At 43.0% G+C, this 25,640-nt stretch overlaps 1 protein-coding gene across 1 annotated transcript; it reads left to right on the forward strand.

The window, feature by feature from the left end:
- Positions 1–10,353: 10,353 nt before the first annotated feature.
- Positions 10,354–23,722, forward strand: LOC123017769 (dynamin-2-like; the record flags this gene model as incomplete). Its single annotated transcript, XM_044419333.1, has 5 exons — positions 10,354–10,467; positions 11,035–11,199; positions 12,298–12,533; positions 20,344–20,598; positions 21,731–23,722. Coding segments are annotated over 5 exons (840 nt in total), but the record flags the coding sequence as incomplete, so codon positions are not given.
- Positions 23,723–25,640: the final 1,918 nt, after the last annotated feature.

The raw sequence follows: 25,640 nt of genomic DNA on the forward strand, positions 1-25,640 counted from the left end.
TCTTTTTCTGTTCTTTATTTCTATAAGTCTTTGAGTTTTCCCTCTTTTTTTCAGTGCTTTAAACAAGAGAGAACTTTGGCGGGGGGTGGGGGAGGAGTTCTCTTGGCTTCTTTTGCTACAGGATGTCTCCAACATAGAAACATAGAAAAAAAGTGAGTTACAAGGATCCTTCCGGATCTTGAACATCCTCACTGATGGGGCCTCAATCTTGGAAGCCCATTCCACATCCTAGGTGTTTTAACTGTTACAAACTACTTCCTGACATCCAACCTGAAGCCCGGTTCCTTGAGCTTTGCACCATTGGAATGCATCCTGCCCTCCTTTGCAGAGAAGAACAGGTCAATGCCCTCCTCCACATGTAATCCCCTCAGATACCTATAAGTTGCTAAAAGTTCCTCTCAGAGTCTTCTCTTCTCCGGGCTGAAAAGACCCAGTTTCCTCAATCTCTTCTCATATGTCATCCCTCCCAACCTGGCTACTATTCTTGTGGCCCTGTGCTGAACTGATTCTAACCTAGCTATGTCTCTCCTGTAATGTGGAGCCCAGAACTGGATGCAGTACTCCAGTTGTGGGTGCACCAGCATCTTATAGAGCAGTACTAATACCTCTCTTGATCTCTCCAGCCACATGTCCCCCATCCTGTACCGGTGCCACCTATTCCTGTGTCGCAGTTGCAAAACCTTGCACTTATCCACATTGAATGACATCCTGTTCTCCCCCACCCACTTCCACAACCTTTCCAGATCCTTCTGGATCTGGATCACATGCTCCTCAGTTGTGGCCACTGTCCCCACTTTGGTATCATCTGTGAATTTAGTCAACATGCTGGTTATTCCCTCCTCTATGTCATTGATAAAAAGGTTGAACAGAATTGGTCCCAGAAATGATCCCTGGAGGACTCTACTCACCACCAGTTGCCATCCTGATGATTCCCCACCAGTAGTCATCCTCTGCTTGTGGTCTGTCATTCATGCCCTAATCCATCAAATAGTGCATCGATCTATCCCAAAGCTCAACAATTTCTTGACCAGAATATCATGCAGCACTTTGTCAAAGCCCTTGCTGAGATCCAAGTAAACCACATCCACTGCATCCCTTCTGTCATGCCACCTTGAGACCATCTGGCAGGATCTTATGGAATCCATGCTGTGTGGCTGCCAACTTCCCTTCCCTATCTAGGGTTTCTAGAGCTTTCCCTATTATCAGCTTTTCCATCATCTTTCCCAGAATGGACATAAGGCCTGTAGTTCCTGATACCCCCTCTGCTTCCCTTTTTGAAGATTGGAATGACTGATGCCAGACTCCAGTCCTCCGGATCATCTCCCATTTTCCATGAGGCCTGAAAAATTTTGGCCAATGGATGCAAGAGCACCCCTGCCAATTCCCAAAATACCCTCAGATGTAGCCCATCAGGGCCCAGTGCCTTTGTAACATCCAGGGGCCTGAGGAGTTCCTCAACTTCTACTGAGGTGACTCCAATTTGTGCCCCCATAACCCCAAACTCATCTAGCCCCCCAGGTAGAACTCCTCCAACCATCTTTGGGGGGAACATTGAAGCAAAATAAGCATTTAACATCTGTGCCTGTTCCCTCTCAGTTATAAGATCCCCTTTCTCCCTTTTAAGTGGTCCCACCAGCTTTCTCCCATTCCTCTTCCTATTTACATGTAGGTAGAAGCCCTTTTTGTTTCTGCTCATTATCAGCCTTAATGTTGTGAGGATTCCTTCGGCATCATGCTGCCTCTTCCTGGTAAACCCCTTTGCCCATTTACCCCAGTGTCCATTTCCTGCGGAGGTCCCTCTTCCTTCTAATCCCTCCTACCACCTCTCTTCATATTCATGGCAGTGCCCTCTTACACCTCCCCACTTTGGTAATCCGCATTATCATTAAGGCTTGACCTCCAGGAGATCTGACAGAGGAAAAATGAAATAAGAACAGTGATTCACAGTAGAGTTCTCCAGACACAAACTTGTTAATAGAAGACCCCTCCAACTTTAATCAAAAGATTTCAACAGTTCTAACTGAGAGTTTGTGACATCCAGACAAAAGCTGATGCCTTTGCTCTAGTGGCACAGATTCCCTTACAGCAATCAGCCCATCACACAATGCAGCAAATGGAAGCCAGTCGCAGCAGATCTCCCCACAAAGGGGAGGCATCTTCATCTCAGTTCCTGCCTCACCTAGAACCAGTCTGGACTTCAACCTAGAGATTTTTGTCAGGGCACATAAAGAGCCCACATTTTGTCCGAGGAACCCTCGAAACCAAAACATCCTCAGGGAACATCCTCAGTGAAGTTCAGGGAACCAAGGTTCAATTTAGATGCCAGGAAGCACTTCCTGACAGTTAGGACCCTGAGGGTATGGAATGGGCTTCCCCGGTTGGTGGTTGAGGCCCCATCAGTGAGGGTGTTCAAGGATAGGCTAGACATGCACATGGTGGGCATGTCATGAGTGGAGCTGGCAGGAGCCGGGGGTCAGACTGGATGGCTTGGGAGGCCCCTTCTGACTCGTTCTGTTTCTATGTTTCTATGTCCTAAGAAGGACAGACCTGAGAAATCTAAGCATCAGCACAGGAAGTGGGATAAAGTGCCTTGCTCTGAATGGAGTGCTGTGCCTATCTTGCTACCAACTGAACCTCCGAGCTGCCAGTCGGTTATGCAGGTGACACCTCCAGCGTAAACCCCACAGATTACAATCTTGGCACACTCCAGTCCCGAACGCTCCAACCCCTTGGCTCAAGCTTCAATTTCTGACAGAGAGATCTACGAATCTCCACTCCAGTCGGGACCCAACCACCTGCCTGCAAGATCTCCAACTCCTACACCTGGTGGGCAGTCATCCCCAGAAGGCTCTCCAAGGGCCCCTTAACGCACATCGACCCTCTTACCACCCCAGCCTTCCGCACTGCAGCCATCGCAATATTGGGTACCATTGCCTTATGGAGAATTCAACCTTGAGCATATGGAGCGACCGTATCCATGGGATTTCTTCCCCCCATGCAGATACTACCCACCACCACCACCATGTCCACATCCTTCGACCCCTCGTTTGGTGTCAAGGGGCACCCATCAACATCGGCTCACTCATTCACCAACGTCTCCCGGTGGGTCCTCATCCAGTCCACCATATGAATGCGACTCAGATTTGGAGACTCTCAACAAATCTCCACTTCTCCTGATGCCATTATTTCCACACAAGGTCCCGGTTCTCCAGGCAATTCCCAGGGTCGTTTCTCCGTGCTGCTCGCAGGCAATGACCCACACCTGGCTGCTTCCAAACCACCCCCATCTCACTTTGAGATGGCTAGAGGCTATGTTCAAGGTTTGAAAACATGACATCCCCTTTCTGCTGAAACATCCTCAGCCAAACTCTATCATCATCTAGTCTATTCAGGGCAGACAGTCCAGAGAACACTCCAAACCAGCTGATAAGAAGGATCGTAAGATTGACATGATGTCTCACTGAACCTATACCGCAGTGGGACTTGGTCTTCCCATCTCCAATTACAAGGCCACGGTGGCCTGTTAACAGTATTTTTTATGCAGGAGATTGAGTCCCTCGCTGCATTTCTCCTGGACCAGCAAAGGGAGCTGGCCTGCATTTTCATCGGAGAGGTAATGCAACTCTCAAAGCAACAACTTAACATGGTGAGACATTATGTCGATTGTGACTCTAGGGCTCTTGTTGGTGCCATGAAACTTTGTTGCCATGCCTGGTTGAGAGCAGGCAACCTCCCTCTTGAAACCAAACAGAGGGTTGAGAATATGCCATTCGACAGCTCCGGCTTGTTCAACGCGAAGACTGATGACAAGTTGGAGCATATTCAGAAGTCTCAACTGACTGCGTGTCAGATGGAATACCCGTCTCAACCCTGACGTAAGTGGCCATGGAGCAGAACTCAGTACTACTTCCAACCCTACCACCAGCTGTACCCCACTGGATGTCAGCAGTTTGTCCAAAGACAACCCCAAAACTGAAGAAAGAACGTGGCACTCCACCAACAGCCTAGGCACCAAGTGGATGCTGACAAGCGTCTTCAATGATGGAACATGTGAACCTTTCCTCTATCCTATAACCCACCTTCCTCTTTCTCTTTTGGGGATCAGCTGCAAAACCGACTCCCCATCTGGGAGTCCATCACATCTGATAAATGGGTTCTTACCATTGTACCGCACGGATATAAAATCGAGTTTGAAACTGTGCCACCTTCATGTCCGCTCCGATATACAGCAGCCTCTCCAGCCCTCCTGGAAGATGTCACCAAGCTGCTTCGTAAGAGAGCGATTCGTAAACTTCATTGCTTCGAAGGACTGCACAGTTTCTACTCCAGGTACTTTACTGTACCGAAGCGAGATGGTGGGCTACACCCCATTCTGGACTTACGTGGGGTCAATAAATATATTAAAACAAAAAAATTCAGAATGACCACGCTCCAGAACATACTTCCGTTGCTCAGGAAAGAGGATTGGTTCACATCCCTGGACTTAAAAGACTTACTTCCACATCAGCATCCCATCCTGCTCACAGGCACCTCATTCAGTTCACTGCAAATGAGATCTTTGCAGTTGTGGTTTAATCGCAGTTTTCATCCAGACCGCTATTGACTGAACCAGATATTATAACCTCTGAACTCAGTTCTCTGAAGTCTGTCCTGGTGGACTATTGATACCAATCTCTCCTACGGAGTACTATTTCATGCACTAGAACCAACCATGACGCTGTATACCAACGCTTCCCTGACTGGATGGGGTGCCCACTGCACGTCTCTTTGGACTCAAGGCACCTGGCATGGAAACAAGACCACCAGGCATATCAACTAACTGGAATTGATGGCAGTCTTCAAAGCACTGCATTCCTTTCAAACCATCCCACAAGTCCTCACGGTCCAGATTGCATCGGACAACATTGTAACCGTGTTCTGTATAAGCAAGCAGGGCGGAAAGTGGTACCGTTAGCACACCTTGCTCTTTGCATGTGAAACTGGTGCATTGCCCACAGGATCACTCCTCAAGCTGCCCAACTCGCAGGTATCAACAACGAGGAAGCCGACTCCCTCAGCAGGCACATGTCCACGACCCACAAGTGGGAGCTAGATTGACAAGTCTGTCACCATCTGTTTCAACTCTGGGGAACATCGACCATAGACTTGTTTGTGACTCAAGACAACTCTGTCTGCAGGACATACTGCTCCAGAGCGGGCATCAGTCTGGACTCGACTGGGGGACGTGCTCATGATTTCATGGGAGAACGAATTCTTCTATGCGTTCCCAGCAATAACACTAATAACGAGGACTATAGCCAAGATCCAACAAGACAGTGCCCACGGAATTCTCATCACACCTTGGTTGGCCTGTCAGCCCTGGTTCCCAACTCTTCTTCAGCTATCACACAACAACTTCCTTCATCCACCTCAAGTACATCACCTTCTCTCTCAGGAGCAAGGTGCTATACAGCATCCAGATCTGCAATCCCTAAATCTCACTGCCTGGCTCATACACTGACTGTTTCTCTGCCCTCATCCTCGAAATCGTCTCCTTCTTCTTTGGTACCGGCAACCCCTTCGGATTCGACACAGGCACCTTCTTTGGGATCGACATCTGCATAATCTGCAATTACTTCCACAGCATCAGTAACTTCTAAGCCTCTGCTACTCTTAGTCCTGGGACCAATGTCTGCTTCAAACCCGACAGATTTTCACCTGGACATTCAGTTCATTCTTCAATGCTCCTATAATGTCAAATGGAAGTGCTTCACCTTCTTTGCTGCTGCTAAACAATTTCTACCTCAATCTGCCACCATTGAGAACATTCTACAATTCCTACTCTCGTTACACCATGAGAGTCTCAAACCTTCCTCCATTAAGGTGTATTCTGCAGCTATCTCGCATCCTCAAGGATGCATTGGAGGTTCGTCTGTATTCTCTCACCACCTTGTACATCGATTCCTACAAGTACTACAAAACCTGCAACCTCCTATCAGATTGGTGGTCCTCACTTGGAGCCTCTCTGTCATTTTACAGGCTCTTACCAAGCCTCCATTTGAACCACTGGCTACCACAGATCTCTACCTTCTCTCTTGGAAGACAGCCTTCTTAGTTGCTATCACATCAGCCAGAAGAGCTTGCAAACTGTGCATCCTTCGTGTCGTTCCACTGTACCTCAATTTCCACAAGGAGAAAGTAGTCTCCATACTGACCCAGCCTTCCAGCCTAAGGTTGTGACTCCCTTTCACCTCAACCAAGACATTGTTCTACCGGCTTATTTTCCTGCTCTGTCGACATCGATCGAGCACTCTCTATGCAGCCTGGATGTCCGCAGATGTTTAGCCTTTTATTGATCCCAAACTGAGTCATTCAGGAAAACCAAATGGCTTTTCGTCAAATCCTCAGAACATGACAAGGGAGCTCCTATTAGTACTTAAAAACTTTCGAAATGGATCGTTAGGACGATTGAACTGTCCTACTCCTTTCCAAACTGGACTTATCTGTTACTCCAAAAGGACATTCCACACAAGCTGTTCTTCTTCTGCCCTCCATGTGGGCATTCCTCTCCAGGATATCTGCAGAGCAGCCACATGGTCTACTCTGTGCTCATTCACGAAGCACTACCACTTAGACGTCAAGGCCAGACAGAACTGCTCCTTTGGTTGCGCCATCCTATCCACAGTTCTCCAGTGATGACACCATCCCACCTCTGGGTGTGGTAAGCTTGTTAGTCACCCATATATGTGTGATGCACAGAGACCACAATGAAGAAAGGCAGGTTGTTACCTGTAACTGCTGTTCATCCAGTGGTCATCCGTGCAGTCGCACAACCTGCCCACCGGCCCCACTAGGTGTTGGTGATTGGGTATTCTAGGTGTATATTTGTTCCTATGTTTTTCCTTATGGAGCAGGGTTCAATATCGGTCAGCTCCACCTGGGAGTGAACGAACAGTCTTCAGCTGACTGGCGAGAGGGCAGGCACTCCAGCCATTTATGCTATGGGGAGGGGGGGTGCGGAGTTCCCGCCAAAAACCATTACATCTTAAATCTTCCTGGCAACAGGCACTGCGCAGGCACAGCACCCATATATGTGTGCATGCATGGATGACCTCTTGAAGAATGACAGTTACAGGTAAGCAACCTGCCTTATTCATTCGGTAAGGATTCCGTCATCCTTTGGTCAGGTTCTTCCTAAAGTTTTTCACAGAACACAAGAGCTGGTTCTCTTTTTCTTCTGCCCTAATCTTTCTCACCTGTAACTCACTTATGAGTCTGGCACAACTTGGCAGTTAGGAACATAAGTAAAAAATATAACTAGTGAAGCTTGATATTCCTGTTTCCTGTTTGGTTGTTTGCACTCTACAGCGTAGGGAAAGTAGTCCTCCCATACCCACCCTTGCTAGGTGATTCAAAGCATGTACATTTTTCAGCCTATAGATTAAAAAAAAAAGACTCCCCTTAAATCACACATACCACAGCATACCCCATCAAAGCTGTGAGTGCCTCAGCACTATTTCTCTGCTACCACTCCTTTAATGGTTTTCTACAAGGCAGGAGTTGGTCCTCACATCACACATTCATTAAGTGTTCTTAACTGAACAGAGATTTTATTTTGGCATCCTTGGCCAAAAGAGCCTTCAAATACAGAGTATTACAACAGGTTTTTCCTTCAAACAGCTGTGCTCACTAAGAACTTCCATTCCAATTCAATGCACAGGAAACATTTATACTGCAACCCATGGGCACTCTCATTAATTATGTTTTTCCAAAGGGAGTGTGCTGATCCCTACAAGATGGTGGTTTACTTTTGTCACTCCAGTTGTCTCTAGATTTACATACTCCTTTGTTTCTGGCTTCTCAGTCACTGCTCTGACTAAAAGCTAGGCTACAAAAAGAACTGGCTGGGAGGAATCATAGAAAAGTAGAGTTGGAATGGACCATGAAGGCCATCAGGTCCAACCCCATGCTTTTGCAGGACACCAGGTTACACCATCCCACGCAGATGGCTGGCCAGTTTCTTTTTTAATGTCTCCAGTGTGGGAGAGTGCACCACCTCACTAGGCAGCTGGTTCCACTTGGGGGTGGGGTGGGGAGATGGCCGCAATCGTGCTAGTTGGGGGGGGGGGGGGGAGATAGGAGGTGGGGAGACAGCCATGATCACAGTTGCTTTCATGCAGGGAAGGCATGTGCGATCAGAGGCATGCTGCTGCAGGAAAGATGGGCGTGATCTCGGCCATCCCCCCCCCCAACCAGCACGATCGCGGCCATCTCCCCACCCCACCCCCGAGTGGGGAGATGGCTGCGATCGTGGTGGGGACTGGGGGGAGATGCCCAAGATCGCACCCATCTCTTCCTCCCCCAGTGTGCCGTTTGCACCCATCTCTTCCTCCCCCAGTGTGTCCGCGATCACGCCCGTTCCCCCCCCCCCACCCGCCAGCATGCCAGGATGATGGGCGCCTGCAGGGATGACAGGCGCGTGCAGGGATGACAAGCGTGTTCTCGGTCATGCTGGGGGGAGGGCGGGAAGATGGCCCTGGTTGTGCTTGGGGTGGGTGGGTGGGGGATCTTTGTTGTCGTCACTTTGCTTCACATTTTTCTGATTTAAAAAATGGTTACAGAACGGATTAACCTTATTTACATTGAACCTTATGGGGAAATTTAACTTGGGTCACGACCAATTTGGGTCACGACCAGAGTCCTGGAATGGATTAAGTTCGTGAGCCAAGGTACCACTGTATCTGGACACCCTTCTCTTTCTCATGTCTTTTGTTCTGGATGTATCTGAAGAAGGCTTTCTTGTTGTGCTCAGCATCCCTTGCTATTCTCAGTTAATTGCCTGCTTTAGCCTTCCTGATTCTATTCCTGCAATTCCTTGCTATTTGTTTATATTCTTTCTGTGGTGCAGCCCTGCTTTGACCTCTACATGTTCTTTTTTTGTTTGTTTGTTTGTTTGTTTGTTTCAGGCTGTCACTTAATTTTTTGTGGAGCCACATGGGCTTCCACTGCTGTCTTCTACACTTTTTTCTTGATGGAATTGTTCATAGTTGTGCTTGGAGAATCTTCATTTTCAAGATTCCCCACCCCTCTTGGACACTTTTCCCCCTAAGGATGTGTTGCCATGGCACTTTGCTTATCATTTTTCTGAGTTCATTAAAGTTGGCTTTCTTGAAGTAGAGGATGCCTGTTGGGCTCCAGTTTCCCTTTGTCTCCTTCATAATTGAGAATTCAAGTATCGCATGGTCACTTTCCCCCAGAGTTCCCATGGTTGTTATTTTGTCCACCAGGCCATTCCTGTTAGTATTAAATTGAGGATAGCTGATCCTCTTGTACCTTCCTCTAGTTTCTGCTGGAGAAAGTTGTTGGCAATACACTTCAGGAATCTCTTGGAGGGGCCATGCTTGGCAGAATTTGTCTCCCAGCATATATCAGGGAAATTGAAGTCCACCATGATGACCATATCATTCTTCTTGGAAATGCTGGCAAGTTGCTTTTCGAAGGTTGCATCCTTGCCCTCTTTTTGACTGAGTGGATGGTAATATATGCCAATAACTATGTTTTTCTTTTTCTTTTGCTCCCTTTAAATTTAGCCAGATGTGTTCCATGGAGCTACTAGTTTCCTCTTCTTGAATTTCTCTGCAGATATATGTGTCTCTATAGTGCAACTCCATCTCCCCTTTTTTCCTTTCTGTTTCTCTTAAACAGGTTGTATGCATCAATTGTAGAGTTCCAGTCATATGAGTCATCCCACTAAGTTTCAGTTATTCCTATAAGATCATAATTATTCTCATGTACTATGAGCTCACGTTTGTGTTGTTTCCCATACTCTGGTCATTGGTGTAGAGACATTGAAGTTCATTCTCACTGTGTCCTGGTTTTCTTCCTACATTTTTTGGAAGCCACAAGAGGCCAGCAAAAAGCTTAGCTGAATGTTCATTGCCTGCCCTGGGCAGTGGGAGAATTTAACCCACAATGGATGTCTTCTGTGCACCTAATCAGAATGAATCTTCTGTACCAAACTTTCCATTCTGTTACCCTGAAATCTGCCCACTTCTGATCAATGGCAGTTTAAGGAATGACAATGTCAATGGACACCATGGTGCATTCATTAAACACAACTGTTGTGTGCACAGATTGGATACACAGACTAGCATCCTTGTGGTGAATAACTAATTTTCCTTCATTTGAGCCTTCCTACAATTTCAAATACTCATGTGCAATAAAAATTAGTCAAAATTCCAAAGCATTTTGTAAGTAAAGATAAATCTACACACTCTTCCTATTATACTTTCCTTATTGCATGATGTGGAATATTTCTTGCTGGTTCGGTGAGATTTGTCACATTCTCCCTCTCTTTTCCTGCACCCCTAATATAGGAATGTATATAAAGACTTGCGTCAGATTGAACTTGCCTGTGATTCACAGGAAGATGTGGACAGCTGGAAAGCCTCCTTTCTTCGTGCTGGTGTTTACCCTGAGAAAGATCAAGTAAACAGTCCTTTTCCCCCATCCTTTAACAGGAAGGGAGGGGGGTTGTAGAAAGTCCACCGTGAGTACCAACATGCCAGGAATTGCCTGGCAGGTTTTGTTGCTTCTGCTGGGAGTTACTTTTGCCTTAGGTTCGTAGCTCAAGCAAGGAGTTATCTTATGGAAGGTTATGCTGAGTGCTTAAAATGCTGGTTACAGGCTCTGTCATGTTGGGCACCATGTCCTGAACACAGTGGTTTGTATTACAAGTTTTTATAGAGTTTTCTTGAAAAGTTGGAAGAAACTATTTTCCTCTGGGTCACCACCAACTGAAGGTAAGGCAGTAACAATTTAGATGTGAAAAGTAGTCTTAATATGAGTACAATGAAGGGATTCACAGGGATGAGCTCAGAAGGCCCAGCCAGGAACTCCCAAGTTGTGTGGGGTATGGCAGCAGCACTTGGTTGCCATCTTCTAAGGTTTGGGAGGAAAGCTTGGCATGCTCAGTCTAGGGCATGACAAAAGAAAATGGTCCTTTCATATTGTATTACTAATTGCATTGCTAATGTGCAGTTTTCTTCCCTACAGGTGGAAAATGAAGATGGGGTTCAGGAGAACACCTTTTCCATGGATCCTCAGTTGGAGCGCCAAGTGGAAACTATCCGCAATCTAGTTGACTCATATGTTGGGATCATTAACAAGTCCATTCGAGACCTTATGCCAAAGACAATAATGCACCTAATGATAAACAATGTGAGTACTGGATGGGTAGAGTTTTATAGGAGGTGAGGCAGGGAGCTCTACCAACCTATAGACATTGTCCATCAGTTCCACCTCAAGTTTGTGTCCACTGAAGTTGAACTTCAAGTCAATTTGAAGATTTCCTGATCTTATGCTATCTTGGCTGCAATTAAACTTATGCATGTTTCTCAACAAGATGCACAAGACTGGTTTTAGATGAGATGGAGATGTCTGGAGAACAAGTAGTCTTTTGGGCTTTGTTCTTTCATTTGGTTATTTTTAATGGCATTGCATTTCTATTTTAGCAGTTTCTGTTTTAAGAATGGCAAAGAATAATCATTTTAGAAACCAAATATAAACCTTACGTCAACTGTAAATTCAATAACTCTGACCACAGGCAAGCTGTTGTCTCTGTTGTTATCACAGTGATAATATTGACTCTTTTACCAAGCTACTGTAAATCTTTGGATTCTTGAATGCATTATACATCTATATTATGAACAGACAGAATTTCACATATAAATTTATCTATTAATAATTATGCTTCAGTTAAATAATTTTATATAGAATTCATGTATTAACCATGGCTTCAAGTTGTAAGTTTACTTCATGAATTGCCATTCAAAATGTTATAAATAGAGGCTAATCTCAATTAATGTTTTGTGCTTCTTTTATCACACAAATTAGCAGGTCAAACTATTTTCTAGTATGCCATTTTTGTTTAGGAATTCAACCGTAGGGAGGCACTCTCTCTGCACACTCACACAAGATATTTTCAGCTGATTTGTTTGGACAAACTTGTAATCTAATCAAGTAGAATTAAAGCAGCATTAGAAATATTCTTGTATAATAAGGGACTTTTCCCAGAATGTCTAATTGAGGGATATTGCTACTAAATGCAAAGGAAATTTGCCTCAAAACCCAATATCCTTTGGACAGTGGCCAGAAGCAAGAATGTTATTCCCCCTCGCTACTGCAGATAAAGCTTATGACCAGAGCTGAGATCTAGGTTTGGTTTCTGACATTACCACAGCCTGAATAAATCAGACCCCTATCATATTTGGAAAGCATGACCATTTTTGTGTCACCTATCATTCTTCACTCACATAGACCAAGGATTTCATCCACTCCGAGCTGCTGGCCTACCTATATTCTTCAGCAGACCAGAACAGCCTGATGGAGGAATCTGCAGACCAAGCACAACGTAGGGATGACATGTTGCGAATGTACCATGCTCTGAAGGAAGCTTTGCATATAATTGGAGACATCAGTACCAACACAGTTTCCACACCAGTTCCTCCTCCTGTGGATGACACGTGGCTGCAGTCAGGGGGCAGTGGGCATAGGTGAGTTAGAGTGTGCTAGTTACCCAGTTTTGATTGACTGTCTGACTGACTGACTGAACAGTGCCTTGCAGGAGTATTCACCTCCTTTTGACTTCTTCACATTTTATTGGAATGGAAAAGGATTTAATTGACATGGTTATCACTTGATCTACATAAAATACACATCATTGTAGGGACTCAACATATTTTATGGTGGCAAAAACTCTAGGTAAACAGAAACACACTGGCATTTGTCATTTGAAGATGTATTCACCCCCTTTGCTATAATATGCCTAAATAAATTATGGTGTAACCCATTGCCCACAAAAGTCACATACTATTGAATGGAGCCCACCTGTGTATAACTCCAATGGTTTCTGGAAGGCCCCAGATTTTTTTTGAAAAAATACCATGAAGACTGAAAACCCCAGGAAATATCAAAACAATTCCAGATAAAGTAGTCCATGGAATATTTCCTACCAGTCCCAGGGCGGGGGGGGGGCACATCCCGCTTGCTGTGGACTGGCGCAAGGGCTGGCTGTGCTCCATCACCTCTTCCTTGGTTGGCATCGCTTTCCAGTGTGCTAGTGCCCTAGTGGCCCTGGCACACTGGGGGCTGGGCGGGGGGGCGGCTTAGTGGGAGCCATGCTGTACTGATTTCAGTATTTGCTACTTTTGTTGGCATTTTTTGTTGCTTGGTTTCTGGTTGCTTTGGAGAATTTTCATTTTTTGATATTGTCTTTGGCAACTAATACATGAAATACTGTATTATGTGTATGCTGCTTTTTGTTTCTGCCTCAGCGGTCCCCAAGGTGGTTTTCCTGTTTTTGCTGGTCCCCAGCTGTGGAAAGGTTGAAAACCACTGATATAGACTGTGATATGAAACCAGCTGATAATGTTGGGCTGGATCATAGACTTCTTCACTCTCCATTGATCAAAGAGAAGCCTATGAGTACCAGCCCAGAAATGATAATAATCTCAGATTTACAATTGGACAGCAGAATGGTTAAACTTGGTACTGGAAACTCATCTGAGATATGTACATCACAAACTGTTGTAATGGATGACATGGAAATGGAACCAGAGATGGAGGCACCAATGAGGACAAGGAAGTTGACTCTGATAAGGTCACCTCCTGCAATGGAAAGGAAGAACTATAATCTCTCTGTTATAAGTGAAATATCTCTTACCGACCTGGAAAGGATGCCAGATGAGAAGCATCACATCTTTACTGAGGAACTTACAGAAGGATGACAAAACTTGATGAGAATTCAGCTTAGTACAGACTCTGGTGATGCCATAGTAACATAGTCCCAAAGCCCTGATCCTCTCCCCTCACTTTTCCAGTGCAGACAAGTTTCTGGGAGGGGGGGGGGCTGAACCATAAGTACAGTTTAGGGGACAAGTAGCCAGAGAGCAGCACTTGTGAAAGGGATCTCGGGGTGCTGGTTGACTGCAGGCTCAACATGAGTCAGCAGTGTGTTGCAGTGGTCAAGAGGGTGAAGACCACCATAGCCAGAAGTGTGGCTTCTAGATCGAGAGAGGTATTACTACCACTCTATACGACTCTGGTGCGCCCGCAACTGGAGTGTTGTGTTCCGTTCTGGACCCCTCATAACAGAAAGGATATAGCAAGGTTATAGCAAGGTGAGGCAAGACTGAGGAAACTGGGTCTTTTCTACCTGGAGACGAGGAGACTCTGAGTGGATCTGTTGGCAACATATAGGTATGTGAGGGGGTGTCACACAGAGGTGGGGAGAGACCTGTTCTCCCCTGCAGAGGAAGGCAGGACGTGCTCCAGTGGAGCAAAGCTCAGGGAACCAAGGTTCAATTTGGATGCCAGGAAGTACTTCCTGACAGTTAGGACCCCAAGGGCATGGAATGGGCTTCCACGGGAGGTGGTTGAGGCCCCATTAGTGAGGGTGTTCAAGGATAAGCTAGACATGCACATGGTAGGCATGACATGAGCAGGACTGGGTAGAGCCAGGGGTCACACTCCATGGCCTGGGAGGCCCATTCTGACTCACTCTGTTTCTGTGTTTCTGTGATTGGTCTTGAGTGAGACCAATAAGTTGAGTGGGAGAAGAGAGGGTACTTTAACACCAGGATGGGTTCAAGTCGCTCGCTTCCTGGTTTGCTTGTATCCCAGAGGCTCTTGACGAGCTGGAACAGATTGCTCTGATGTGCTGTGCTTGGCTAGGAATCAGTAACCGGAAATTCATATCCTAGATAGAGATAATGTTACTTAAGGTAAGATGTAGTGTTCATGGCCATCTTACAAATACTGTTCCAATGCAAACATGAGTCAAATGGGGCTGCATTCTGGCCCCGCTTATATTTAACCTCTACATTATTTCAGTGATGGGTGGGTTAAACCATACCAATTTTCACCCTCCAAAAATTGTGGTGGGGGCACATAGTATTTTATTATATGCAGACAATGCAGGTATTATATCAGGGACTCCAACTGGGCTTCCCAGTTGGAAGAGCATCCAAAATTTTGTGCCCATGTTACCATAGTTTCCTTAACCTGTTCATCTTCCATTTTCCTGTCAAGTAAGAAGTCATATAATCTTTTAATCATTTTTTCATCTGATTTAAGCATTACTTGATCAAACACTGTTAAGTCCTTATAAAACCCCCATGTTTTACAGTCTTTAGCATATCTCAATTGCATCTGCACCTTATGCCACCAAGAAATATTAAATCCCTGTTTTTGTGTTTTTTGATCTAACTTCAGGCCTCCATCCTTATCCAAAATATCATCGTATCTTATGATCCCTTCAAAGTCCAGAGCATTTGGAAACACAAAAGCTTCCATAGGTGAAAGCCATCTTGGTAGTTTATTATACAATTTTAGCTTTAACTTTTCCCACACCGACATTAATGATCTTCTGATAAAGTGACTCAAAAAAGACCCATGTGACCTAGCCTTCTCATACCACATATAAGCATGCCAGCCCATTTGCAAGTCATGACCTTCGAGATACAAAATTCTCTTATTTCGCAAAGTTATCCATTCTTTTAGCCAAGTTAAAACAGACGCTTGGTAGTACAACATCCAATCAGGAAGACCAAAACCACCGTTCTTTTTTGCTTCCTGGAGTATTTTTAATTTAATCCTTGGTTTCTTCTTTCCCCAAATAAATCTTGAAATTTGGAAGTTTAAATCATCAAAAACATTTTTATCAATTTTTACGGGAATCATTTGGAATAAAAACAAAAGCTTATGTAGTATATTCATTTTAACAAGTGCTATTCTTCCCATCAAAGATAATTGTAAATTGGCCCATGCTTCCAGATTGCCCTTAATATCCTTCAATAGTCCATCATAATTTTCTTCTTTCAAAGTAGTACACTTGACTGTAAGATATTTTCCCAAATACTTAACCTTTTTAACAATCTGCAAATCTACTTGTTCCTGGAGCCTTTCTTTCTGTTCTTGTATAAGATTTTTAACAGCTTCATTTTTTCTTTGTTTATTTTCATCCCCGTAACCTCACCATATTCTTCAATCCGTTGAAGGAGTTTAGGCATTGTTACTAAGGGTTCCTCCATTATTAAAACCAAATCATCTGCAAATGCTTGCAATGTATAACTTTCATCCCTAATTCTAGTACCTTTAATGTCCTCGTCATCCCTGATATTTCTATTCAACACCTCTAGAATCAAACTAAACAACAGAGGTGACAATGGGCATCCTTGTCTTGTACCCTTTTGTATCTCTATAGTCCTTGTAAGTTCTCCATTACTTAAAATCTTAGCCGACTGTCTTTGGTAAATACGTGATATCGCATTCATAAACTTTTCACCAAACTCCATCTGAGCCATCTGTTGCTTCATAAATTGCCAATTAACCTTATCAAAGGCTTTCTGAGCATCCATAAACAGTAAAGCCATTGGTTTTTCCGTATGTATCTCATAATATTCTAAGATATCCAAAATAGTTCTCAGATTATTCTTCATTTGTCTTTTGGGCAGAAAGCCATTTTGGTCTGGGTGAATAAAGTCTGTTAAAAACTTATTTAACCTTTCTGCCATTATAGAGGCAAAGATTTTGTAATCCACATTTAATAATGATATAGGTCTGTAGTTTTGAATCTGTGTTAAGTCCGTATCTTCTTTCGGTATTAGTGTAATATTTGCCTCTGTCCAAGTGTTTGGTATTTTAGCATTTTAACAGTGCCTTATTACAAATATCTTTAAGAAATGTAGCAAAAACTCCCTCAAAGGATTTATAAAATTCCGCTGGCAGACCATCCGGGCCAGGGGTTTTATCATTCTTTTGCCACATAATTGCCTCTATTACTTCCATAGTTATTACTTCTTGGTTCAATAATTTTTGATATTTCTCCAGTAGTTTTGGTAAATCTCCATTTCGGATGTATTCCTTTACTTTCTCAGTTGAAATCTCATTCTTCTGGTATAACTTTGTGAAAAAATCTTCCGCTATTTTCTTAATTTGCATGCTTTGTACCTGTAGTCGTCCTTCTCCATCTTTCAGTTTCGAAATCAGTCTCTTCTCTCTCTCTTTCTTTACTTTATAGGCTAACCATCTCCCCGGTTTATTAACATTTTCAAAAAAATTCTGTTTGGCCAGTTTCATTTGTTTAGGAAGTTCATTTGTATCCAAGAGATTCAATTTATGTTTTAAAATATTGGCCAGACCAAAATTGAGGGTAGAGTCTGGGTCACTGTCCCTGTGTACTGGCTCAGATTGTCATATTTTGGATACTATCAATTGAGCAGAGAATAGTTTTTTTGGCCTCCACTTGTAGTCTCTGTTAGATAAGATTTTGAGCAGGCAATGGGAATCATCAAGCAGCACATTGCAGATTCTGAGAGACAGACTGATCTTAACAGTGTCTCAGAGTTCTACCTCAGGGAGGACTACGGATACATTGTAAGAGCTGCACCTCACTTTGCTCAATTGGAACCACATAAGCACAGAAGAGCATTTACCCTGGCCCGTCTGAATGGGGTTTCCCTTGGCTGCATTGGAGGGATGGTTTAAAAAGATTCCCTGGTCAGAGTGCCTTTGCCCCTGTGATATGGAACAGATAGAAACCACAGAGCATGCCCTTCTGTGGTGTACCTTCTATAGGGACATTTATGCTCAATCCTCATTTGACAAATTTACCATTTGGCAAATTTGTGCACTAATCTGATATTTATGTGTAGTGTTGCTAATAGTGTTGCCAGTGTCTGAAGCTGCAATGTTGAAAGAGTGTGGACCTTCCTACTTAGTGGGATAAAAGATAACAGCTGAGGAGTTATACCAATTATCCAACATGGCTGATATGCATACTGGTCTAATATTAGCATTAAAATAGTATATTGTATTGAAGTGTTTATCACTTGGAATGGAGATATTGTATACTGACTCTGGATAGTTATAGGTTATTGGCACTGCTCTGTACACCCTATAACAAATGACTAATATTTACCTATATTTCCCCAATATTTCTGTATTGCCTTTTAAAGATTTGATTTGGTCTGGTGTTTGACCATAATAAAGTTTGCTTGTTTGATTGATAAGTTTTTAAGGGATCTTATAACATATGGAAACATGATTTACCAACTTGGAGGAATAAAGTCATGGCAAGAACTAAAAGATGAAGGAAAAAATATATAATGGCTTCTTTATTACCAATTGGTATCAAGAGAGAAGTCCAAACCAGGAGGTACTCTAAGAGACTTGACTGATTTTGAAACTCTGATTATGCAGCAAAAAGATCATTTACTAGGACAAATTAAGCTACTCCAGTATGATACCAAGATCAAGCAAGTAAGAATATGCATGATAAATTAGATGCAGAATTTTCAGGAAGAAATACCATTCTGTCAATGGGAAATTATATGGATAAAGGATATAAAATTTAACAGGCAGTCAAACATTGGGAGAAAATGGGCACAAGGTACTGGAAATGTAAAGAAGTAGATGGAACTTTTTGCCATATGTATTGGTCATGTGGTAAATTTAGAAGAATTTGGAAAGAAATACATGTGGAAATACAGAAAATTTTGAAAATTAATTTGTCTTTGACTGGTAAGACTATGTTGCTAAGCATTGCACCAGAAACTATGCCAAGGAATATCGGAGAGTTATTCAAAAATATGATAACTGTGGCCAGAGTCATAATTGCTTCAAAATAGAAAGCAGAAGAAAATCCAGCTATAGAGGACTGGAAAAATAAAATAGCAGATGATGCAGTAATGGCAAAATTGACTAATTTTGTGAATAGAAAACCAACCAAAGGATTTAATGATGTGGAAGCTGTACTATGCACAACTTAATTTATAATGGGGATTACAATAGAAAATCCACATATTAATGGAATGGAATTTTTGAAAATTTCAGAGATTAACATTTAAACTAATGCTTCGCTATTATAGCAAGGGAGAGTTATATAAATGGAATAGGATTCTTGAAAATCCTATTTTTTCAAGAATCCTGTGATTCTTGAGAGAGCCAGTGTGGTGTAGTGGTTAAGAGCATGGGACTGGGACTCAGACGATCTGGGTTCTGGTCCCTGTTCGGCCATGGAGCCAACTGGGTGACTTTGGGCCAGTCACAGACTCTTAGCCCAACCTACCTCACAGGGCTGTTGTTGTGGGGATAAGATGGAGGAGGAGAATGATGTAAGCTGCCTTGAGCCCTTTGTAGGAAAAAGGCAGGATATAAACCGATAGATAGATAGATAGATAGATAGATAGATAGATAGATAGATAGATAGATAAAATATTGTTAGAGATCAACCCTTGTACTTGATGCTTTGTTGTTAGAATGAGTTAAGATGAATAGAGCTATTTAAGTACATAATAATTCAGGCTAGAGTTAAAAATGCCTTAAAATGGAAAGCAGAAGAAAATCTAATTGAAGACTAGAAAAATAAGTTAGCTGACTATGCAGTACTGGTAAGTCTAATTAACCATGTAGAAAGGTAACCAGCCAAAGAAAATAATAAGTAAAAATTGTATCACACAAAACTTCTTTTTAATGGGGATAATATCAATGGAAAAATAGAAAGAATACAATTTTTGAGAAAATTGTTAGAGATCAGAAGATTTTCAATGAAGTTTAACCAAGTTCTTTAAAAATGTGACTGAGTAGAAAAGATAGTAATTGTTGACCTACTGCTATTTTTTCTTTTTCTTTTATACTTGATTTCTGTGCAACATTTAAGAACCCTTGGTGATACTCTGTAATGTTTCCCGTTCTTATTGTTCATTTTTTCTTTTTCTTTTTAAATTTTACTGTTATAAAAAACAATGAAATAAAAATAGGAAAAATAAAAATATAAATGATAAAAATGTTCATAAGGATTTATTGGAGAAAATGACTGTGGGGGTTGGGAAGGGGCTGGAACAGGCTAGGAGGTGGCCTTTGCTAGTTGTGCTTTTTATCATATACAGTGAAAGTATGGCACCAGCAAGGCCATAAGGTGCAAGTGACATATTGGAAAGAAGTGTGATGTGTCCCACTCTCATTCTTTCCAGAACTCCAGGAAAAGCTTGGAAATGTATATTTGATCATACGATTTTAATGCACTGCTAGATATGTGATCCTTAATCAGAATTGGTTGGTTGACTTTTAACTCTTCTATTGTTGGTATCATTCATTAAATTTTTCATTAAATTGGATAACATGGTTTGGTTCTGAGGCCAGTATTCCAAAATAAGTCTCTCTTACAGATTGGAAACCATGCATCCACGTCTTGTCACTTGACTTTTTGACTGGAGCTCATTCTTTTGATCTCATTTAAGATTCTGCTGCCCTGAACTTCAGTAACTTACCTGATTTGATTGTTCCTTTTGTCTTCCTTTGCAGCCCAACACCGCAGCGCAGGCCTCCTTCTACTGTTTTACCACCAGGGAGACCTCCAGCTGTGAGGGGTCCCTTGCCAGGCCCTCCCTTGCTTCCAGTAGCAGCAGCAGGCTCTTCCTCTTTCGTGGCACCACCCATTCCTTCACGCCCTGGACCGCAAAGTGCATTTATTGCTAATAATGACCCCTTTTCAGCCCCTCCTCAGATTCCTTCAAGACCAGCAAGGGTTCCCCCCAGCATCCCTCCAGGTGTACCCAGGTAAGGGTCAGTTCAGGTTCCCTTACATTTGAAATGTTCATTTCAGCTTTGCAGGACTACAGCAGACACTACGTCATAAACTCTAGAGCAGGGAATAGGCCATGTGGTGGACAATTTTCTTGCTGCTCCATCGCTCCCAAAATTTAAAATATAGTTTTTGGTACTGGTTGTCAAAATGTTTGTGAAATACGTTCTTTTTGGTACTGAAATGAGCTATGGAGTGTGTTGGGAATGAAGGGAGCTGTTGTTGGGATACACTGAGGGGGTACCAGGTTGGAGAAGTCTATCCTAGTTTCTTCCATGCAGGTTTGCTGGAAACACCCTTGCTAGTTATGCTGTGGGAAGAAAGCAGGGCTGTATGTCTACCACAGTTTGTTAAGAGTGCAAAAATTCTACAAATAATGATACTATCCCCACTCAGCAATAGTACAGTATTTAGCTATCTGAGGATTACCATTTCAGTGCATGGGCAATGCCTGCTGAAAGCTTAGAAAGTCACTTAGTACATCTTCTAATTAGTACATCTTAGGCTTCCATGTCCTGTATAGCCACCTCCAAGGGAAGCAGAATAAACTGTGGAAAGGGGTAAAAATGGGAGGCCACATATAATTTCTAACTAATATATTTTTCAGAATTCAGCAGAATTTGGGTTGTCATGGTGCAGAAAATTGATTGCTTAACAAAAAAATAACATGCCTACACAGCATTTTGACTTTATAAAAGTCTAACATGAAGTCACATTGTTGTAGGAAATATACAAACAGGAGGGTGTAACATTAGAGAGGATCGCATGGCCTGGCTTATTTATTGGAGACATTCCTACCTAACGTTTTGCGTAGCCTGGCTTGTGGCTGCTAAGAGTTTCAAACTTGAAACACTTTTTCCGACAGGTTGGGGCATTGTGTGGCCCTAAGCAGCTTGCAGGTTAATTTTCAGTGGAGGATTCTACAGCGTCTGCTTATTGGCTAAGTTATGACAATTTAACCATTCTGGATTCCTCAGCCAAAGTGGAATAAGGACAATGAGCAAGAGGCATGTGGACATGAGCTTCACCTTCCAACGTTTTGTGGTGATGTCTGTCCAGTTCTCCCTTTCCCAGTGTTCACATCTTTCTCTTCTGTTCTCTCTGCAGCAGAAGACCCCCTGCAGCACCGAACCGGCCTACCATTATCAGACCAGCTGAGCCTTCTTTATTAGATTAACCACAACCACTACCTGGCAGAGTGGTAGTGGTCTTGCTTGTTAACTATCTTGTGGAGAGAGCTCGTGCCTAATCTCTTGTGTAAAAGAGCTCTTTGCAACTGATCAACTGTAGCCAAGGCCCATTTTTTCCATCCCTACTCCTAACCATGGCAGCAAACATCATGGGATGGTTCCTGTGGGTCTATGACCTGTAAATAGCTCTGAGAGGCCAAGCATTCCTTATAGTAGTACCCTCTCTGTCCCTGGGTCTTGGCTAGGGGAAGAATCCTCTCCTCTTGGTGGCCACATCAGACCTGTTCCACATGGGAACTTGGAGGATTCTGTTTTGTGGAGTTGTTTTGCACTTTTGCTGAAAACACAGAAAAGAACTCCTAGTTGAATAATTGCCAAGGGATTGCCTGTGAATGTGTGAAAATGGAGAATCCGCATTCCCACCAACACAGCAACATTCAGCACATGGAATCTTTTGCCGTTCATGTTGATCAGACTTGATCACCCCTTCTCACCACATGGATTTCTTTGTACTACATGCACACACCTCTCTCTTCTTTCCCTCTTTAAATTTAAATGCAAAATTTGAGCAATTTTACATTTTATAGCCTTGAAATAAAATATGGAATGATGGGACTGCAGATAGCAAATTGCTAATAAATCCAATTCACTGAACTGGAGCAAAACTTTACCAAGCAGAATAATTGGAAAGAAGGCAGCACTGGGTTGCATTTGAGCCTCAGGTATAATGTTGACTTGCGTGCCATGCTACACTTTGCACAATCAGTGCTTACCGTTAAACAGAAAGATCTCAGTTTGCCACTTGTGGCCTGAATAAGCAGAAATAAGATTGGTGATCCATCCTATGTTACATCCAGATGGTCAATTGCAGGGTTGGCTTAGTTATTTTTAGCTGTAATACTAGTTGCCTCTAATTGACTGTGACCATGTATAACCTGCCCAACGTATGGAAAAGTGGGGTGAGGGCTTCTAATAGATCTTCAGCATTATGATTTTCTGCACAGGCCATTTCTGTGAAGAGGCATTCCTTTCCTATTCACAAGAGGGATTTTTGGCAGTGCACTAAAATAGATCACAGAGCAGTAGTGCTCAAAGGACCCACTGTCCCATAGAGGTGCCCATAGGAGTCTCTCGAGGGGTTTTTTTGGGGGGTGGGGCAGGAGGAGATTGGCTGTTCCATCTCTTGAGAGTCTGTGGAAGGACACTGGACCCTTCTGAACAGGACAAGTAGAACATGCCACCCTCCATGAGCTGTGGTTGTATATACTTCTTCATAAAGAACAGAGTATTAAAACTTGGATGAATTCTAGATTAAAAAGAAGTCTGTTAGCTCCTCTCCTTCCCCACTCTCCAAGCCTATCAGGCATACCTTGGTCCTTCCTGAGAAAATATGTAAGGGACAGCAGCACACACACACCTGCCTTAATGTTTCCTTCCAGTGACCTCTTCCCTTTCAACCTGACCTGGAGCAGTAGTTGTTCACATCCTAAGGATATCCTCCTTTCATAGACAGTGCTAACTTGGTGCCTTTACTGCTTGAATGCTATGTTGTCTGCCCTAGTAACCAGTGTTGTCTTCCTGTAAATGCCCCTCTGCCTCCAAAGACACTGTCAAATGTTCTGACCCTCTCTTGAAGTGTATTTCATAACCTCCTGCCATTTATGTTCACTGGCCACTTCCCTGAAAAATAGCATTTGATTGGTAGCATGTACCTTCTATTTCTAATTCATTTTGTTCTGATATGCTACTTCTTGACTCTTCCTGTTACCATGTGTGAAGGGGCTGTGGGGCCTTCTCTTCCTCTTTAGATTAAAAAAGCTCCCAGCAGTTTGAGATAAGTGCCTCCATTATGTATCTTATTAATAAACTAAAATAAAGGGAAATTCTGCTGGTGGAAAGTCTCTGGCAACTTGTGGTACTGGGTTTTGTTTTCTTGTTTGTTATGAGTGTTTTACTCTGTTGGTTATCAAGGGTATTGAGCTTGGACAGAACAGAATAAAATAGAGCTCAGTTTAGCTTTCTCAGGTGGTATCTGTTCAAGGAACACTAGCTTCTTTACAGAATAGTTGATTGTTACCTTGCTCAGTTTGTTTCTTCAATGGGAGGTAGCTTGTACTCAAGGTTTAAGGACAGTTGCTAAAACCTGAACCCTACCCTTTTTGTGGCTGTTTATAGCCACGGATCACTTGACATTTCTCCCTTTTCTTCATTCTTCCTCAAGCGATTCCAGCTGTTCATTGTGCATACCACATGCTCAATAATAGCAGCTCTGGGGAATGAAAACAAGTGAGGTGGCACACGGCTCAGTCCTGGGCCCAGTACTTTTCAATATCTTTATTAATGACTTGAATGAAAAGGTGCAGAGAATGCTGATCAAATCTGAAGATGGCACAAAATTGGGTGGGATAGCTAATACCATGAAAGGCAGAAATAAAATTCAAAGTGAACTTGATAGGCTGGAGCACTGAAAGCAACAGAATGAAATTCAGTATGAACAAAGACCAAGTTCTAGGAAAAAGAAACCAAATGCAGAGTTACAAGATGGGAGATAATAGGCTCAACAATACTACAAGCAAGTGAGATCCTGGGATTGTTGCTCAGAACTGCATGTGAGCCAACGAAGCGATGTGGCTGCAAAAAAACAAAATCGTATGCTATTTTGGGCTGCCTTAATTGAAGTGTAGCTTCCAAATCACATGAGGCACTGGATCCCTTCTATTCACTAGTAAAGCCCCATCTTGAATACTGTGTCCAGTTCTGGGCATCACACTTCAAGAGAGATGCAGACCAACAGAAGTTCAACAAAGATGGCTGGGGGATTGGAAACAGCTCTGCGAGAAGAGGTTGAAAGAACTAAGCATGATTCGCCTGGAGAAGACTGAGGGGACATATGAAAGCACTCTTGAAATCCTTGAAAGGCTGTCACATTGAGGAGAGCCAGGATCTCAATCATCCCAAAGTGCAGGACACAGAATAATGGGCTTAAGTAACAGGAAGCCAGATTCCAGCTAAATATTAAGGGAAAACTTCCTGACTGTTAGAGCAGGATGGCAATGGAACCAGTTACCTAGAGAGTTTTTGAACAGTCTGGCCTGCTTTAGTTTGGAGTCCTGCATTGGAAGCTGCAATATAAGTACCATACAAGGGCTAGGAGATCCAGCTAGCAAGAGATAAGTTCAGTGGCTTATACTGAGAAAATTTAGTAGAGCTACAATGTTAGTCACTGAAGAATTTCAGTGGAAGAGGTACATGAGTAATTATTTATAATTATTTATAATTATTTATAAAGCAAAAGAGTAGCACCTGTGTAATTAAAAGCTGTAGCCATACTTCCACTGCCATCATCATCATCATCACCACTACATTGCATTTATATCCTACATTTTTTCTTCTTCCAAGGAACCCAACATGGTGTACGAGGTTTTTTCCACTCCATTTTATCCTCACAACAACCCTGTGAGGTAGGTTTGTGACTGGCCCAAAGTTACCAAGTGAGCATCATGGCTGAGTGGGGACTGTCTTCCAGGTCTCCAGACCAGCACTCTTAACCACCACACTGGTGTGCTCATTCTCTCACTCTTCACATACACATACACAGCAAAAAGGTGCATTGATCCATGGGACAAAAGCTACAGGTGGGCAATATCTTTAATAGGGCAAATCAAAGTGTCTCCAGAACTCTTTGTTAGCACAGGCAGTACAATAAATAGGGAATGAGGGAAGAAATAAAAGTTCACAGAAGTTGTGGGTCATAAAGTCTGCATTTTAGATAATCACCAAGATGAAGATTATACACTGAGGGCATCTGTGCATGTTTAGACAGAAAA

This window comes from Varanus komodoensis, unplaced genomic scaffold, assembly GCF_004798865.1.
Source record: "Varanus komodoensis strain SLA01 unplaced genomic scaffold, ASM479886v1 scaffold101, whole genome shotgun sequence".
Taxonomy (NCBI): Eukaryota; Metazoa; Chordata; class Lepidosauria; order Squamata; family Varanidae; genus Varanus; species Varanus komodoensis.